At 47.5% G+C, this 18,624-nt stretch overlaps 1 protein-coding gene across 1 annotated transcript in view; it reads left to right on the forward strand.

The window, feature by feature from the left end:
• The window catches only part of SYVN1 (synoviolin 1), a 77,320-nt gene that overhangs the window by 38,502 nt on the left and 20,194 nt on the right, over positions 1-18,624 (forward strand). Inside the window, exons 9-10 of the mRNA XM_063944844.1 lie at positions 12,354-12,419; positions 13,216-13,332. Of these exons, the coding sequence (XP_063800914.1) occupies positions 12,354-12,419; positions 13,216-13,332 (183 nt within the window). The remainder of the gene's footprint in view (positions 1-12,353; positions 12,420-13,215; positions 13,333-18,624) is intronic.

Raw genomic sequence — 18,624 nt, forward strand, 5'->3', positions numbered from 1 at the left:
GCAGGTGATAGTCAAGGTACCTCTTCTACAACAAGGGAAGGGGTATTATTCCACTCTTTTTGTGGTACCGAAGCCGGATGGCTCGGTAAGGCCTATTCTAAATCTGAAGTCCTTGAACCTGTACATAAAGAAGTTCAAGTTCAAGATGGAGTCACTCAGAGCAGTGATAGCGAACCTGGAAGAGGGGGACTTTATGGTATCCTTGGACATCAAGGATGCGTATCTCCACGTTCCAATTTACCCCTCACACCAGGGGTACCTCAGGTTCGTTGTACAAAACTGTCACTATCAGTTTCAGACGCTGCCGTTCGGATTGTCCACGGCACCTCGGGTCTTTACAAAGGTAATGGCCGAGATGATGATTCTTCTTCGAAGAAAAGGCGTATTAATTATCCCATACTTGGACGATCTCCTAATAAGGGCAAGGTCCAGAGAACAGCTAGAGATGGGATTAGCACTGTCTCAAGAAGTGCTAAAACAGCACGGGTGGATTCTGAATATTCCAAAATCCCAGTTAATGCTGACAACTCGTCTGCTGTTCCTAGGGATGATTCTGGACACGGTTCAGAAAAAGGTTTTTCTCCCGGAGGAAAAAGCCAAGGAGTTATCCGAGCTTGTCAGGAACCTCCTAAAACCAGGAAAGGTGTCTGTACATCAATGCACAAGAGTCCTGGGAAAAATGGTGGCTTCTTACGAAGCAATTCCATTCGGCAGATTCCACGCAAGAATTTTCCAAAGGGATCTGTTGGACAAATGGTCAGGGTCGCATCTTCAGATGCACCTACGGATAACCCTGTCTCCAAGGACAAGGGTGTCTCTTCTGTGGTGGTTGCAGAGTCCTCAGCTATTGGAGGGCCGCAGATTCGGCATACAGGATTGGATCCTGGTGACCACGGACGCCAGCCTGAGAGGCTGGGGAGCAGTCACACAAGGAAGAAACTTCCAGGGAGTATGGACGAGCCTGGAAACGTCTCTTCACATAAACATTCTGGAACTAAGAGCAATATACAATGCTCTAAGCCAGGCAGAACCTCTGCTTCAAGGAAAACCGGTGTTGATCCAGTCGGACAACATCACGGCAGTCGCCCATGTGAACAGACAGGGCGGCACAAGAAGCAGGAGTGCAATGGCAGAAGCTGCAAGGATTCTTCGCTGGGCAGAGAATCATGTGATAGCACTGTCAGCAGTGTTCATCCCGGGAGTGGACAACTGGGAAGCAGACTTCCTCAGCAGACACGATCTTCACCCGGGAGAGTGGGGACTTCATCCAGAAGTCTTCCACATGCTGGTAACCCGTTGGGAAAGACCAATGGTGGACATGATGGCGTCTCGCCTCAACAAAAAACTGGACAGGTATTGCGCCAGGTCAAGAGATCCGCAGGCAATAGCTGTGGACGCGCTGGTAACGCCTTGGGTGTACCAGTCGGTGTATGTGTTTCCTCCTCTGCCTCTCATACCAAAAGTATTGAGAATTATACGGCAAAGAGGCGTAAGAACGATACTAGTGGTTCCGGATTGGCCAAGAAGGACTTGGTACCCGGAACTTCAAGAGATGATCACGGAAGATCCGTGGCCTCTACCTCTAAGGAGGGACTTGCTTCAGCAGGGTCCCTGTCTGTTTCAAGACTTACCGCGGCTGCGTTTGACGGCATGGCGGTTGAACGCCGGATCCTAAAGGAAAAAGGCATGCCGGAAGAAGTCATTCCTACTTTGATTAAAGCAAGTAAGGAAGTAACCATGCAACATTATCACCGAATTTGGCGAAAATATGTTGCGTGGTGCGAAGATCGGAGTGCTCCGACGGAGGAATTTCAACTGGGTCGATTCCTACATTTCCTGCAATCAGGATTGTCTATGGGTCTCAAATTGGGATCTATTAAGGTTCAAATTTCGGCCCTGTCGATTTTCTTTCAAAAAGAATTGGCTTCAGTCCCTGAAGTCCAGACCTTTGTTAAGGGAGTGCTGCATATACAGCCTCCTGTGGTGCCTCCAGTGGCACCGTGGGATCTCAATGTGGTTTTGGACTTTCTAAAATCTCATTGGTTTGAACCACTAAAAAAGGTGGATTTGAAATATCTCACATGGAAAGTGACCATGCTTCTAGCTCTGGCTTCGGCCAGGAGAGTGTCAGAACTGGCAGCTTTATCTTACAAAAGCCCATATCTGATTTTCCATTCGGACAGGGCAGAACTGCGGACTCGTCCGCATTTTCTCCCTAAGGTGGTGTCAGCATTTCATCTGAACCAGCCTATTGTAGTGCCTGCGGCTACAAGTGACTTGGAGGACTCCAAGTTACTGGACGTTGTCAGAGCATTAAAAATATATATTGCAAGGACAGCTGGAGTCAGAAAATCTGACTCGTTGTTTATATTGTATGCACCCAACAAGATGGGTGCTCCTGCGTCTAAGCAGACGATTGCTCGTTGGATCTGTAGCACAATCCAACTTGCACATTCTGTGGCAGGCCTGCCACAGCCTAAATCTGTAAAGGCCCACTCCACAAGGAAGGTGGGCTCATCTTGGGCGGCTGCCCGAGGGGTCTCGGCATTACAACTCTGCCGAGCAGCTACGTGGTCAGGGGAGAACACGTTTGTAAAATTTTACAAATTTGATACTCTGGCTAAGGAGGACCTGGAGTTATCTCATTCGGTGCTGCAGAGTCATCCGCACTCTCCCGCCCGTTTGGGAGCTTTGGTATAATCCCCATGGTCCTTTCAGGAACCCCAGCATCCACTAGGACGATAGAGAAAATAAGATTTTACTTACCGATAAATCTATTTCTCGGAGTCCGTAGTGGATGCTGGGCGCCCATCCCAAGTGCGGATTATCTGCAATAATTGTACATAGTTATTGTTAACAAATTCGGGTTATTGTTGAAGGAAGCCATCTTTCAGAGGCTCCGCTGTTATCATACTGTTAACTGGGTTTAGATCACAAGTTGTACGGTGTGATTGGTGTGGCTGGTATGAGTCTTACCCGGGATTCAAAATCCTCCCTTATTGTGTACGCTCGTCCGGGCACAGTACCTAACTGGAGTCTGGAGGAGGGTCATAGGGGGAGGAGCCAGTGCACACCACCTGATCTGGAAAAGCTTTACTTTTTGTGCCCTGTCTCCTGCGGAGCCGCTATTCCCCATGGTCCTTTCAGGAACCCCAGCATCCACTACGGACTCCGAGAAATAGATTTATCGGTAAGTAAAATCTTATTTTTACCTCAGACCCCTTCACAACAGAAAAAGACACCGTCTTTTCAGCCGCAGTCCTTTCGCTCCTATAAAAAGCGACCAAAAGGACAGTCTTATCTGCCGAGAGGCAGAGGAAAGGGTAAGAAAGGGCAGCACGCAGCCCCTGCCCAGGAACAGAAGCCCGCCCCGGCTTCTACAAAGCCATCAGCATGACGCTGGGGCTTTACAAGCGGACCCAGGAACGGTGGGGGGTCGACTCAAGATTTTCAGCAATCAATGGGCTCACTCACAAGTGGACCCGTGGGTCCTGCAGATAATATCTCAGGGTTACATGCTGGAGTTCGAAAGGTTTCCCCCTCGCCGGTTCCTAAAGTCGGCTTTACCAACGTCTCCCTCAGAAAGGACGTCGGTTTTGGAAGCCATTCACAAGCTGTATTCTCAGCAGGTGATAGTCAAGGTACCCCTCCTACAACAGGGAAAGGGGTATTATTCCACTCTATTTGTGGTACCGAAACCGGACGGTTCGGTAAGGCCTATTCTAAATCTGAAATCCTTGAACCTGTACATACAGAAATTCAAGTTCAAGATGGAGTCACTCAGGGCAGTGATAGCGAATCTGGAAGAAGGAGACTTCATGGTGTCCTTGGACATAAAAGATGCTTATCTACATGTCCCGATTTACCCCTCACACCAAGGGTATCTCAGGTTCGTGATACAAGACTGTCATTATCAGTTTCAAACGCTGCCGTTTGGTTTGTCCACGGCCCCTCGGGTCTTTACCAAGGTAATGACCGAAATGATGGTTCTTCTACGAAGAAAAGGCGTATTAATTATCCCTTACTTGGACGATCTCCTGATAAGGGCAAAGTCCAGAGAACAGCTGGAAGTCGGTGTGACGCTAACACAAGTAGTGCTTCAGCAACACGGGTGGATTCTAAATCTTCCAAAATCTCAATTGACCCCGACAACGCATCTGCTGTTCCTGGGTATGATTCTGGACACGGTTCAGAAAAAGGTATTTCTCCCGGAAGAGAAAGCAAGGGAGTTATCCGACTTGTCAGGAACCTCCTAAAACCAGGAACGGTGTCAGTACATCAATGCACAAGAGTCCTGGGAAAGATGGTGGCTTCGTACGAAGCGATTCCATTCGGCAGATTCCATGCACGGACATTTCAGTGGGATCTGCTGGACAAATGGTCCGGATCGCATCTGCACATGCATCAGCGGATAACACTGTCACCGAGAACAAGGTTGTCTCTCCTGTGGTGGCTGCAGACTGCCCATCTGTTAGTGGGCCGCAGATTCGGCATACAGGACTGGGTCCTGGTGACTACGGATGCCAGCCTACGAGGTTGGGGAGCAGTCACAAAGGGAAGAAACTTCCAGGGCGTGTGGTCAAACCTGGAGACGTCTCTTCACATAAATATACTGGAGCTAAGAGCGATCTACAATGCTCTAAGTCTGGCAAAACCGCTGCTTCAGGGTCAGCCGGTGTTGATCCAGTCCGACAACATCACGGCAGTCGCCCACGTAAACCGACAAGGCGGCACGAGAAGCAGGAGTGCAATGGCAGAAGCTGCAAGGATTCTGCGCTGGGCGGAGAATCATGTCATAGCACTGTCAGCAGTGTTCATCCCGGGAGTGGACAACTGGGAAGCAGATTTCCTCAGCAGACACGACCTTCACCCGGGAGAGTGGGGACTTCATCCAGAAGTTTTCCACATGATTGTGAACCGTTGGGAAAAACCAAAGGTAGACATGATGGCGTCTCGCCTCAACAAAAAATTGGACAGGTATTGCGCCAGGTCAAGAGACCCTCAGGCAATAGCTGTGGACGCTCTGGTAACACCGTGGGTGTACCAGTCAGTGTATGTGTTCCCTCCTCTGCCTCTCATACCAAAGGTACTGAGAATTATACGGAAAAGAGGAGTAAGAACGATACTGGTGGCTCCGGACTGGCCAAGGAGAACTTGGTATCCGGAACTTCAAGAGATGCTCACGGAGGATCCGTGGCCTCTACCTCTAAGAAGGGATCTGCTTCAGCAGGGACCTTGTATGTTCCAAGACTTACCGCGTCTGCGTTTGACGGCATGGCGGTTGAACGCCGGATTCTAAAAGGAAAGGGCATTCCAGAGGAAGTTATTCCTACCTTGATTAAGGCTAGAAAGGAAGTGACTGTACAACATTATCACCGCATTTGGCGAAAATATGTTGCGTGGTGTGAGGCCAAGAAGGCTCCAACGGAAGAATTTCAATTGGGTCGATTCTTACATTTCCTGCAAGCAGGATTGTCTATGGGCCTAAAATTGGGGTCCATTAAAGTTCAAATTTCGGCCTTATCAATTTTCTTCCAGAAGGAATTGGCGTCAGTGCCTGAAGTACAAACTTTTGTCAAAGGTGTACTACATATACAACCCCCAATAGTGCCTCCAGTGGCACCGTGGGATTTGAACGTGGTTCTAAATTTTCTCAAATCTCATTGGTTTGAGCCGTTAAAATCGGTAGAATTAAAATACCTTACATGGAAGGTAACCATGCTGTTGGCCCTGGCTTCTGCCAGGAGAGTTTCAGAGTTGGCAGCTTTGTCATACAAGAGCCCATATCTGATATTCCATTCGGACAGGGCAGAATTGAGGACACGTCCTCAATTTCTCCCTAAGGTGGTTTCGGCATTTCACTTAAACCAGCCTATTGTGGTGCCTGCGGCTACTAGCGACTTGGAGGACTCCAAGTTACTGGACGTTGTCAGAGCATTAAAAATATATATTTCAAGGACAGCTGGAGTCAGAAAAACTGACTCGTTGTTTACATTGTATGCACCCAACAAGATGGGTGCTCCTGCGTCTAAACAGACGATTGCACGTTGGATCTGTAGCACAATCCAACTTGCACATTCTGTGGCAGGCGTGCCACAGCCTAAATCTGTAAAGGCCCACTCCACAAGGAAGGTGGGCTCATCTTGGGCGGCTGCCCGAGGGGTCTCGGCATTACAACTTTGCCGAGCAGCTACGTGGTCAGGGGAGAACACGTTTGTAAAATTTTACAAATTTGATACTCTGGCTGCAGAGGACCTGGAGTTTTCTCATTCGGTGCTGCAGAGTCATCCGCACTCTCCCGCCCGTTTGGGAGCTTTGGTATAATCCCCATGGTCCTGACGGAGTCCCCAGCATCCACTAGGACGTTAGAGAAAATAAGAATTTACTTACCGATAATTCTATTTCTCATAGTCCGTAGTGGATGCTGGGCGCCCATCCCAAGTGCGGAGTGTCTGCAATGCTTGTACATAGTTATTGTTACAAAATCGGGTTATTACTGTTGTTGTGAGCCATCTTTTCAGAGGCTACTTCGTTTTGTTATCATACTGTTAACTGGGTTCAGATCACAAGTTGTACGGTGTGATTGGTGTGGCTGGTATGAGTCTTACCCGGGATTCAAGATCCTTCCTTATTGTGTACGCTCGTCCGGGCACAGTACCTAACTGAGGCTTGGAGGAGGGTCATAGGGGGAGGAGCCAGTACGCACCATGTGACCTAAAAGCTTTTTTAGATGTGCCCTGTCTCCTGCGGAGCCCGCTATCCCCCATGGTCCTGACGGAGTCCCCAGCATCCACTACGGACTATGAGAAATAGAATTATCGGTAAGTAAATTCTTATTTTAACCCAGGCCAGTTTATTAAAAACCGTGAGAAGAAGCCCGCCGGAAAAGGGGCGGAGCTTATTCTCCTCAGCGCCATTTTCCTGCTCAGCTCCGCTGGTGAGGAAGGCTCCCAGGACTCTCCCCTGCACTGCACTACAGAAACAGGGTAACAAAGAGAAGGGGGGCATAAATTGGCGATATTTATATATTAAGAGCGCATATATAGTAAACAACACCTTCTAGGGTTGTTTATATACATTTATAGCGCTTTTGGTGTGTGCTGGCAAACTCTCCCTCTGTCTCCCCAAAGGGCTAGTGGGTCCTGTCCTCTATCAGAGCATTCCCTATGTGTGTGCTGTATGTCGGTACGTGTGTGTCGACATGTATGAGGAAAATATTGGTGAGGAGGCGGAGCAAATTGCCTGTAATGGTGATGTCACTCTCTAGGGAGTCGACACCGGAATGGATGGCTTATTTATGGAAATTACGTGACAATGTCAACACGCTGCAAGCCGGTTGACGACATGAGAGGGCCGGCGAACAAATTAGTATCTGTCCAGGCGTCTCAAACACCGTCAGGGGCTGTAAAATACCCATTTACCTCAGTCGGTCGACACAGACCCAGACACGGACACTGATTTCAGTATCGACGGTGAAGAAACAAACGTATTTTCTTTTAGGGCCACACGTTAAGGGCAATGAAGGAGGTGTTACATATTTCTGATACTCCAAGTACCACAAAAAAGGGTATTATGTGTGAGGTGAAAAAACTACCTGTAGTTTTTCCTGAATCAGATAAATTAAATGAAGTGTGTGATGATGCGTGGGTTTTCCCCGATAGAAAATTATTGGCGGTATACCCTTTCCCGCCAGAAGTTAAGGCGCGGTGGGAAACACCCCTCAGGGTGGATAAGGCGCTCACACGCTTATCAGAACAAGTGGCGGTACCATCTACGGATAGGGCCGTACTTAAGGAGCCAGCTGATAGGAGGCTGAAAAATATCCTAAAAAGTATACACACACATGCTGGGGTTATACTGCGACCAGCGATCGCCTCAGCCTGGATGTGCAGAGCTGAGGTGGCTTGGTCGGATTCCCTGACTAAAAATATTGATACCTTTGACAGGGACAGTATTTTATTGACTATAGAGCATTTAAAGGATGCATTTCTATATATGCGAGATGCGCAGAGGGATATTTGCACTCTGGCATCAAGAGTAAATGCGATGTCCATATCTGCAAGAAGATGTTTATGGACACGACAGTGGTCAGGTGATGCAGATTCCAAACGGCACAAAGATGTATTGCCGTATAAAGGGGAGGAGTTATTTGGGGTCGGTCCATGGGACCTGGTGGCCAGGGCAACTGCTGGAAAATCCACCGTTTTTTACCCTAAGTCACATATCTGCAGAAAAAGACACCGTCTTTTCAGCCTCAGTCCTTTCGTCCCTATAAGAGTCATATCTGCCCAGGGATAGAGGAAAGGGAAGAAGACTGCAGCAGGCAGCCCATTCCCAGGAACAGAAGCCCTCCACCGCTTCTACCAAGTTCTCAGCATGACGCTGGGACCGTACAGGACCCCTGGATCCTACAAGTAGTATCCAAGGGGTACAGATTGGAATGTCGAGAGGTTTCCCCCCTCGCAGGTTCCTGTAGTCTGCTGTACCAATGTCTCCCTCCGACAGGGAGGCAGTATTGAAAACAATTCACAAGCTGTATTCCCAGCAGGTGATAATAAAATTACCCCTCCGACAACAAGGAAAGGGGTATTACTCCACACTATATGGTGGTACTGAAGGCTAGGTGAGACCTATTCTAAATCTGAAAAATTTGAACACTTACAAGGGTTCAAATCCAGATAGAGTCACTCAGAGCAGTGATAGCAAAGAACAAGGGGACTATATGGTGTCCCGGGACATCAGGGATGCTTACCTCCATGTCCCAAAATTTGCCTTTTCTCACCAAGGGTACCTCAAGTTCGTGGTACAGAACTGTCACTATCAGTTTCAAGACGATGCCGTTGGATTGTCCAAGGCACCCCGGGGTCCTTACCAAGGTAATGACCGAAAGGAGGATTCGTCTTCAAAGAAAATGGACGACCTCCTGATAAGAACAAGGTCCAGAGAACAGTTGGAGGTCGGAGTAGCACTATCTCAAGTAGTTCTACGACAGCACGGGTGGATTCTAAATATTCCAAAACCGCAGTTGTTCCGACGACACGTCTGCTGGTCCTAGGGATGATTTTGGACACAGTCCAGGAAAAGGTGTTTCTCCCAGAGGAGAAAGCCAGGGAGTTATCCGAGCTAATCGGGATCCTCCTAAAACCAGGAAAAGTGTCAGTGCATCATTGCACAAGAGTCCTGGTAAAAAAAAAAAAAAAATGGTGGCTTATTACGAAGCGCTTCCATTCGGCAGATTTCACGCAAGAACTCTTCAGTGGGATCTGCTGGACAAATGGTCCGGATCGCATCTTCAGATGCATCAGCGGATAACCCTATATCCAAGGACAAGGGTGTCTCTCCTGTGGTGATTACAGAGTGCTCATCTTCTAGAGGGCCGCAGATTCGGCATTCAGGATTGGATGCTCGTGACCACGGAGGCCAGCCTGAGAGGCTGGGGAGCAGTCACACAAGGAGTGTGATCAAGTCTGGAGAATTCTCTCCACATAAATATACTGGAGGTAAGAGCAAATTTATAATGCTCTAAGCTTAGCAAGACCTCTGCTTCAAGGTCAGCCGGTATTGATCCAGTGGGATAACATCACGGCAGTCGCCCACGTAAACAGAAAGGGCGGCACAAGAAGCAGGAGGGCAGTGGCAAAACTGCAAGGATTTTTCGCTAGGCGGAAAATCATGTGATAGCACTGTCAGCAGTGTTCATTCCGGGAGTGGACGACTGGGAAGCAGACTTCCTCAGCAGGCACGACCTCCACCCGGGAGAGTGGGAACTTCATCGGGAAGTTTTCCGCATGATTGGGAACCGTTGGGAAAGACCAAAGGTGGACATGATGGCGTCCCGCCCGAACAAAAAATGGGACAGGTATTGCGCCAGGTCACGAGACCTTCAGGCGATAGCTGTGGACGTCCTGGTAACACCGTGGGTGTAACAGTCGGTGTATGTGTTCCCTCCTCTGCTTCTCATAACCAAGGTATTGAGAATTAAAAGACATAGAGGAGTAAGAACTATACTCGTGGCTCCGGATTGGCCAAGAGGGACTTGGTAACCGGAACTTCAAGAGATGCTCACAGAGGACTAATGGCCTCGGGAGCTAAGAAGGGATTTGCTTTCAGCAAGTACCATGTCTGTTCCAAGAGGAACCGTGGCATCGGCCTTTAAGAAAGGACCTGCTCCAGCAGGGACCTTGTCTGTTCCAAGACTTACCGCGACTGCGTTTGACGGCATGGCGGTTTGAACGCCGGATCCTAAGGGAAAAGGCATTCCGGAAGAGGTCATACCTACCCTGGTCAAAGCCAGGAAGGAGGTGACCGCACAACGTTATCACCACATGTGGTAAAAATATGTTGCGTGGGTGAGGCCAGGAAGGCCCCACGAAAAAATTTCAACTAGGTCGATTTCTGCACTTCCTGCAAACAGGAGTGTCTATGAGCCTCAAATTGGGGTCCATAAAGGTTCAAGTTTCGGCCCTATAGATTTTCTTCCAAAAAGAATTGGCTTCAGTTCCTGAAGTCCAGACGTTTGTCAAGGGAGTATTGCATATACAGCCCTTGTGTGCCTCCAGTGGCACCGTGGGATCTCAACGTAGTGTTGGGATTCCTCAAATCATATTGGTTTGAACCACTCAAATCTGTGGATTTGAAATATCTCACATGGAAAGTGACCATGCTGTTGGCCCTGGCCTCGGCCAGGCGATTGTCAAAATTGGCGGCTTTGTCTTACAAAAGCCCATATTTGATTTTCCATTCGGACAGGGCAGAACTGCGGACTCGTCCCCAGTTTCTTCCTAAGGTGGTGTCAGCGTTTCACCTGAAACAACCTATTGTGGTGCCTGCGGCTACTAGGGACTTGGAGGACTCCAAGTTGCTAGACGTTGTCAGGGCCCTGAAAATATATATATATATATAATTCCAGGACGGCTGGAGTCAGAAAGTCTGACTTGCTGTTTATATTGTAGGCACCCAAAAAGCTGGGTGCTCCTGCTTCTAAGCAGACTATTGCTCGTTGGATTTGTAGTACAATTCACCTTGCACATTCTGTGGCAGGCCTGCCACAGCCAAAATATGTAAATGCCCATTCCACAAGGAAGGTGGGCTCATCTTGGGCGGCTGCCCGAGGGGTCTCGGCTTTACAACTTTGCCGAGCAGCTACTTGGTCAGGGGCAAACACGTTTGCTAAATTCTACAAATTTGATACCCTGGCTGAGGAGGACCTGGAGTTCTCTCATTCGGTGCTGCAGAGTCATCCGCACTCTCCCGCCCTTTTGGGAGCTTTGGTATAATCCCCATGGTCCTGACTGAGTCCCCAGCATCCACTAGGACGTTAGAGAAAATAAGATTTTACTTACCGATAAATCTATTTCTCATAGTCCGTAGTGGATGCTGGGCGCCCATCCCAAGTGCGGATTGTCTGCATTACTTGTACATAGTTATTGTTACAAAAAAATCGGGTTATTATTGTTGTGAGCCATCTTTTTTAGAGGCTACTTCATTGTTATCATACTGTTAACTGGGTTCAAATCACAAGTTGTACGGTGTGATTGGTGTGGCTGGTATAAGTCTTACCCGGGATTCAAGATCCTTCCTTATTGTGTACGCTCGTCCGGGCACAGTACCTAACTGAGGCTTGGAGGAGGGTCATAGGGGGAGGAGCCAGTACACACCATGTGATCCTAAAAGCTTGCTTTTGTGCCCTGTCTCCTGCGGAGCCGCTATTCCCCATGGTCCTGACGGAGTCCCCAGCATCCACTACGGACTATGAGAAATAGATTTATCGGTAAGTAAAATCTTATTTTTTATATCCTGAAAGTGCAGTAAAGTAAAGTGCAGTTAATGTTTTCGGTCTTTTCCATCTAAACCACTTTCTTCTGTAGGCTTACCTAATTACTACAGTAGAATAGAAATAAGCCCATGCTTGGTGAATTCCATATTACACATGGGGGCGCTTTTATTAAGCTTGGTGAAGTGATAAAGTGGAAGGTGATAAAGGACCAGCCAATCAGATCTGACTGCCATGTTACAGGCTGGTTTTGAAAAATGACAGTTAGGAGCTGACTGGCTGGTGCGTTATCACCTTCCACTTTATCACTTCACCGAGCTTAATAAATCTACCCCATGATACCAACTGCAAGGCAGTATAAATGCCCTATATGAATGCAAAAGAAAGACCGCTGCTGTCAGCGCTTAGCCTTACTACTGCACATTTGTATAAATTTAGCTGCAGGAAATGAGGATGTAAGCTGCAAGCATATATGGTTTGATCAAAATATTTGCTAATACGTTCATCTTTTTATATGTACACAGAACATTTTTGGCAAGTTGCTCTTTATGATAGTTTTTTTTTCTTTCTTCTTTTCCAGGCAGTTTAAGAAGGCAGTGACCGATGCGATCATGTCCAGGAGAGCAATCCGCAATATGAACACACTGTAAGTAAAGGTAGAAGAGGTGGTGATGTGAAACACACACTATGGGAAAAGTAAAAACATACCTATCTTAAAAAAACAAACAAAAAAAAGCAGATGGCTGTTTGAACGTGCCCATGTCATGGTAGGTAGAAGCCATTATGCTGTGTGCTGCAGTAATATTCATGTGTATTATGAGTCTTTCACTTCACTAGGTATTAGCTCTTCAGCTCATTTCAGTTATGTCTTTCAATTATATGAGCACCCCCACTGTTAGTAGGTGACAATATACTATTCAATGAAATATTTAACATTTAAATACTGGATTGGCAACATGTACCCGCGTTTCAAAGTTACATTAAGCTAAGTTCTCTCTGGCAAAATCTTCCCATAAAAATATCTTTATCATGATCTCTAAAAATAAGAAGTAAAACTAAGCACATCCACAAATACATGTAATACCCAGGTGACCGACCGACACCCGGGATAAAAGGTTAGATGTAATATGCTAAGATAGAAGGATTCACATGGATTGTGTTTCCCAACGTCATCAGTAATGCGTGGGATTCTATCCGTTAATCTCTATGGTTATACAGAATTCTCTATCTGACCATAAAGTCTAAGCCAAAACCCCAAATTCTGTTTTCCCATATTGGATAGGGAAGAAGCTATTTGTCCCAAAGACGTTTCTTCTTTTCTTGTCTCTTTTACAACTATTTTTGCCTGACATGCGCAGATGTTCTATATTTGTGGATGTAGAATTAGTAAATGTTTGCTAAATCATAGAGAACTACTAAACTTCTTCATATGCAACCTATAGGTATCCAGATGCCACACCAGAGGAGCTCCAGGCTATGGACAATGTATGTATCATCTGCAGAGAGGAGATGGTGACAGGAGCCAAGAGACTGCCATGTAACCACATATTCCACACTAGGTTAGTTTCCTTCACCTAATGATAAACAGCATCCATGCAATATCTACAATTCATATCTGTTAGGACTTATGTATTTGGTTACTCAATAACCAATTTTATTCTACAGGGTCCATAGGGCTCCACAAGGGAGACAATGGGGTGCAGGTGGTTGTGTAGGACCAAACAGTTAAAGATTTACAGCTCCCCGATGCTTCGCACCCCGCCCATAGCCCAGACTACTTTTGTGTCTGGTTGCTATGGTAGTGTGCAAACTTTGTCTGAATACAATTCATGTGCCGGAGAAACTGAGACGCCTATATAGTAACACGTAGGTCCTCTTTCTATCGGATTACAGCAGCAACACGACTGGGCATGTGCTCTGATGTACTATATAGTTAATTTACACCATGCCTCCTGAATAATGCTCCACAATTCCCTAATATTCTCCGGTGGAGGAACCATGCCATTGATGGGACGTGGAACTGCATCCCATATGTGTTCTATTGGGTTCAAATCTGGCAAACGAGAGGTCCAACGCATAATGCCAAGCTTGGAGGAATTGCAGCAGAAAAGAACTAAGTGCACGAAGTGCCTAAGCACTGTCCTAACCCCCGCCAGTAAAAAAATATATTTAAAAACAGCGGGACTGAAGCGCGCCATCAAGGGGGCGGGGCTTCGTCCTCACACAACTCAGCACCATTTTCCTTTCCACAAGGCTGCAGAGACGCTGGTCCTTCCTCACACTTCTGTTTAAGTATCAGGGTGCAAAACGAGGTGGGGGCACAGTAATATTGGTGCAATATATGTTATTATAAAAGCGCTGCAGGTCTGGGGCATTCTTTTAGTGTTTCAGAACCGGTGATTAGGCGCTGGGTTGTGAGCTGGCAAAACTCCCTTTGGGTCCCTCTGACGGACTTTACTGTGGGTCTGTCCCCTATATACCCGGTCTGTCCCCTATATACCCGGTGTGTCTGTGGGTGTTTGGGACACGTGTGTCGACATGTCTGAGGCTGAGTGCTCTTCCCAGGAGGAGACTGTATTAGGGACACAAACAGCTGTGGGAGTGAACCTGTCGGCACCGCCGACTCCTGATTGGGTAAATATTTTGAATGCTTTGAATGCTAATGTGGCTCTTATTAGTAAGAGATTAGATAAATCGGATTCTCAGAACCAGGCATGGAAGAAATCTGTGGAGGATGTGTTATTACAGGTCCAGACCCCTTCGGGGTCACAAACGTTCGTTTGCCCAGCTGGCAGACACGGATACCGACACGGACACTGATTCCAGTGTCGACTATAGTGATTCCAGATTGGATCCAAAATTAGCAAAAAGCATTCATTACATGATGGTAAAAGACGTATTACATATTTCCGAGGACCCTGCTGTTCCTGATACAAGGGTCTGTATGTATAAGGAAAAGAAACCTGTGGTAACGTTTCCTCACTCTCATGAACTGAAGACTCTTTTTGAAAAGGTTTGGGAAAGCCCTGACAAAAAGTTTCAGATTCCCAAAAGGATTCAGGTGGCGTATCCGTTTCCCTCTGGGGATAGGGAAAAGTGGGAGTCACCCCCCATTGTGGACAAGGACCTATCGCGGTTGTCTAAAAAGGTGGCTCTCCCGTCTCCTGATACGGCAGCCCTTAAGGACCCTGCGGATTGCAAACAGGAAAATACATTAAAATACATTTATGCCACCACGGGTACGCTGCTCAGACCAGCCGTTGCATCTGCGTGGGTGAGTAGTGCTATCGAAAAGTGGGCAGATAACTTGTCATCTGATATAGATACCCTAGATAGGGATAGCGTCCTTTTGACACTGGGTCATATAAGGGACGCTGCAGCCTACCTGAAGGAAACGGCGAGAGATATTGGCCTTTTGGGATCAAAGGCCAATGCCATGGCAGTCTCAGCTAGACGTGCATTGTGGATCCATCAATGGAATGCTGATGCGGACTCCAGAAAAAATATGGAATCTCTCCCATATAAGGGTGGTGTCTTGTTTGGTGACGGTCTCGCTGATTTGGTATCTACAGCTACCACGGGTAAGTCATCATTTTTGCCTTACGTTCCTTCACAACAAAAGAAAACACACCACTATCAGATGCAGTCCTTTCGGCCCAATAAATACAGAAAAGGCCGAGGTTCTTCCTTGCTACTAGAGGAAGGGGTAAAAGATCACCGGCCTTGGCAGGTTCCCAGGAGCAAAAGTCCTCCCCGACTTCTGCCAAATCCACCGCATGACGCTGGGGCTCCTCTGCGGGAGTCCGCACCGGTGGGGGCACATCTCAAACTCTTCAGTCAGTTCTGGGTTCATTCAGACCTGGACCCATGGGTTTTAGAAATAGTGTCCCGGGGTACAAACTAGAGTTTCAGGATGTTCCCCCTCGCCGATTTTTCAAATCGGCCTTACCAGTTTCTCTTCCGGACAGGGAGGTTGTATGCAACGCAATACAAAAGTTGTGTCACTATCAGGTCATTATCAAGGTTCCCCCGTCACAACAGGGAGAAGGCTTTTATTGGACATAAAGGATGCCTACTTACATGTTCCCATTTATCCTCCGCATCAGGCTAGCCTGAGGTTTGCAATTCAGGATTGTCATTACCATGTTCAGACGTTGCCGTTTTGGTCTGTCCACGGCTCCGAGGATTTTCACCAAAGTTATGGCAGAAATGATGGTTCTCCTTCGCAAGCAAGAAGTCACGATTATCCCGCACTTGGACGGTATCCTGATAAAGGCGAGATCCAGCGACCAACTGGTGCAGAACATTACACTCTCCCTGGCAGTTCTGCAACAACACGGTTGGCTCCTAAATTTGCCAAAATCACAGTTTGTTCCGACGACACGGCTGTCGTTTTTGGTAATGATTCTGGACACAGATTTACAGAGAGTTTTTCTTCCGGTGGAAAAGGCTCTGGAGATTCAGAGCCTGGTCAGACAAATTCTGAAACCAGCAAGAGTGTCAGTCCATCAATGCACTCGTTTGCTTGGGAAGATGGTGGCGGCCTACGAGGCCATTCAGTTTGGCAGGTTCCATGCCAGAGTGTTTCAGTGAGTCCTGTTGGACAGGTGGTCCGAATCCCACCTGCTCATGGACCGGACAATAATTCTGTCTTCCAAGACCAGAATCTCACTCCTGTGGTGGCTGCACAGCTCTCACCTCCTAGAGGGGCGCAGGTTCAGGATCCAGGACTGGATCCTAGTAACCACGGATGCGAGTCTCCGAGGCTAGGGGGCAGTCACACAGGGGGAAAACTTCCAGGGAAGATGGTCAAGCCAGGAAACTTGTCTACACATAAACGTTTTGGAGTTAAGGGCCATTTACAACGGCCTTCTTAAAGTGGAACATCTGCTTTACAGTCTGCCCGTAATGATCCAGTCGGACAATATAACAGTAGCTTACATAAACTGCCAAGGCGGAAAAAAAAGCAGAGCGGCAATGGCAGAGGCCACGAAGGTTTTCCACTGGGCGAAAAGACATACAAGCGCCCTGTCAGCGGTCTTCATTCCAGGAGTGGACAACTGGGAAGCAGACTTCTTTAGCAGACACTATCTCCATCCAGGAGAGTAGGGTCTTCATCAAGAGGTCTTCACAGAAGTGACAGGTCTTTGGGGAATTCCTCAAATAGACATGATGGCGTCTCGTCTCAACAAGAAACTTCAGAGATATTGTTCCAGGTCGAGGGACCCTCAAGCGATAGCAGTGGACGCCCTAATGACACCGTGGGTGTTTCAGTCGGTGTATGTATTCCCTCCGCTTCCTCTCATTCCAAAAGTGCTAAAGATCATAAGAAGAACAAAGGTCCAGGCGATCCTCATTGCTCCGGACTGGCCAAGGAGGGCTTGGTATCCAGATCTTCAGAAATTACTCATAGGAGATCCCTGGCCTCTTCCTCTAAGAGAGGATCTGTTACAGCAGGGGCCGTGCGTGTATCAAGACTTATCGCGGCTGCGTTTGACGGCTTGGTATTCCCAGTGATGTCATTCCCACACTTCTTCAGGCTAGGAAAGGAGTAACGTCTAAACATTATCACCGTATTTGGAGAAAATATGTGTCTTGGTGTGAATCCAAGAAGGCTCCTACGGAAGAATTTCAGTTAGGACGTTTTCTCCATTTCCTACAAGCAGGTGTGGATGCGGGCTTAAAGTTGGGCTCGATTAAAGTACAAATTTCAGCCTTATCGGTTTTCTTTCAAAAACAATTGGCCTCCCTTCCAGAAGTTCAGACTTTCATGAAAGACTTATTGCACATCCAACCTCCATCTGTGCCCCCAGTGGCACTATGGGATCTTAACGTGGTGTTGCAGTTCCTTCAATCACATTAGTTTGAACCTTTACAGAAGGTGGAGTTGAAATTCGTCACTTGGAAAGTGGTCATGCTGTTAGCCTTGGCATCCGCAAGGCGGGTATCGGAGTTAGCGGCTTTGTCTCACACAAAAGCCCTTATTTGATCTTCCATGAAGGTAGAGCAGAGTTGAGGACTCGTCAACAATTTCTGCCGAAAGTGGTTTCATCGTTCCAAATGAACCAACCTATTGTGGTGCCAGTGGCTACTGACGCCTTAGTGGAGTCGAAGTCTCTTGACGTGGTCAGAGCTTTAAAAATTTATGTCGCCAGGACGGCTCAGATTAGGAAAACTGAGGCTCTGTTTGTCCTGTATGATCCCTACAAGGTTGGGGCTCCTGCTTCCAAGCAGACTATTGCACGCTGGATCTGTGCTACGATTCAGCAGGCTCATTCTACTGCTGGATTGCCGTTACCGAAATCGATGAAGGCCCATTCTACCAGAAAGGTGGGCGCGTCCTGGGCGGCTGCCCGGGAGGTCTCGGCATTACAACTTTGCCGAGGATTTTAATACCTACCGGTAAATCCTTTTCTCTTAGTCCGTAGAGGATGCTGGGCGCCCGTCCCAGTGCGTACTGTATCTGCAGTTATTAGTTATGGTTAAACACAGGTTGTGTTACGTTTATAGTCAGCCTGTTGCTGGCATTGTTCATGTCGTTGACTTGAGTTCTGTTGAATGCCACGTTGTACGGCATGTTTGAGGTGTGAGCTGGTATGTATCTCACCTTAGTTTAACAATAATTCCTTTCCTCAAAATGTCCGTCTCCCGGGGCACAGTTCCTATAACTGGGGGCTGGAGGCGGGGCATAGAGGGAGGGGCCAGTTCACACCCCTTTCAAAGTCTTAAAGTGCCCATGTCTCCTGCGGATCCCGTCTATACCCCCATGGTTCTAATGGTGTCCCCAGCATCCTCTACGGATTAAGAGAAAAGGATTTACCAGTAGGTATTAAAATCCTATTTTTAACATA

Source organism: Pseudophryne corroboree, chromosome 11 (genome assembly GCF_028390025.1).
Source record: "Pseudophryne corroboree isolate aPseCor3 chromosome 11, aPseCor3.hap2, whole genome shotgun sequence".
NCBI lineage: Eukaryota > Metazoa > Chordata > Amphibia > Anura > Myobatrachidae > Pseudophryne > Pseudophryne corroboree.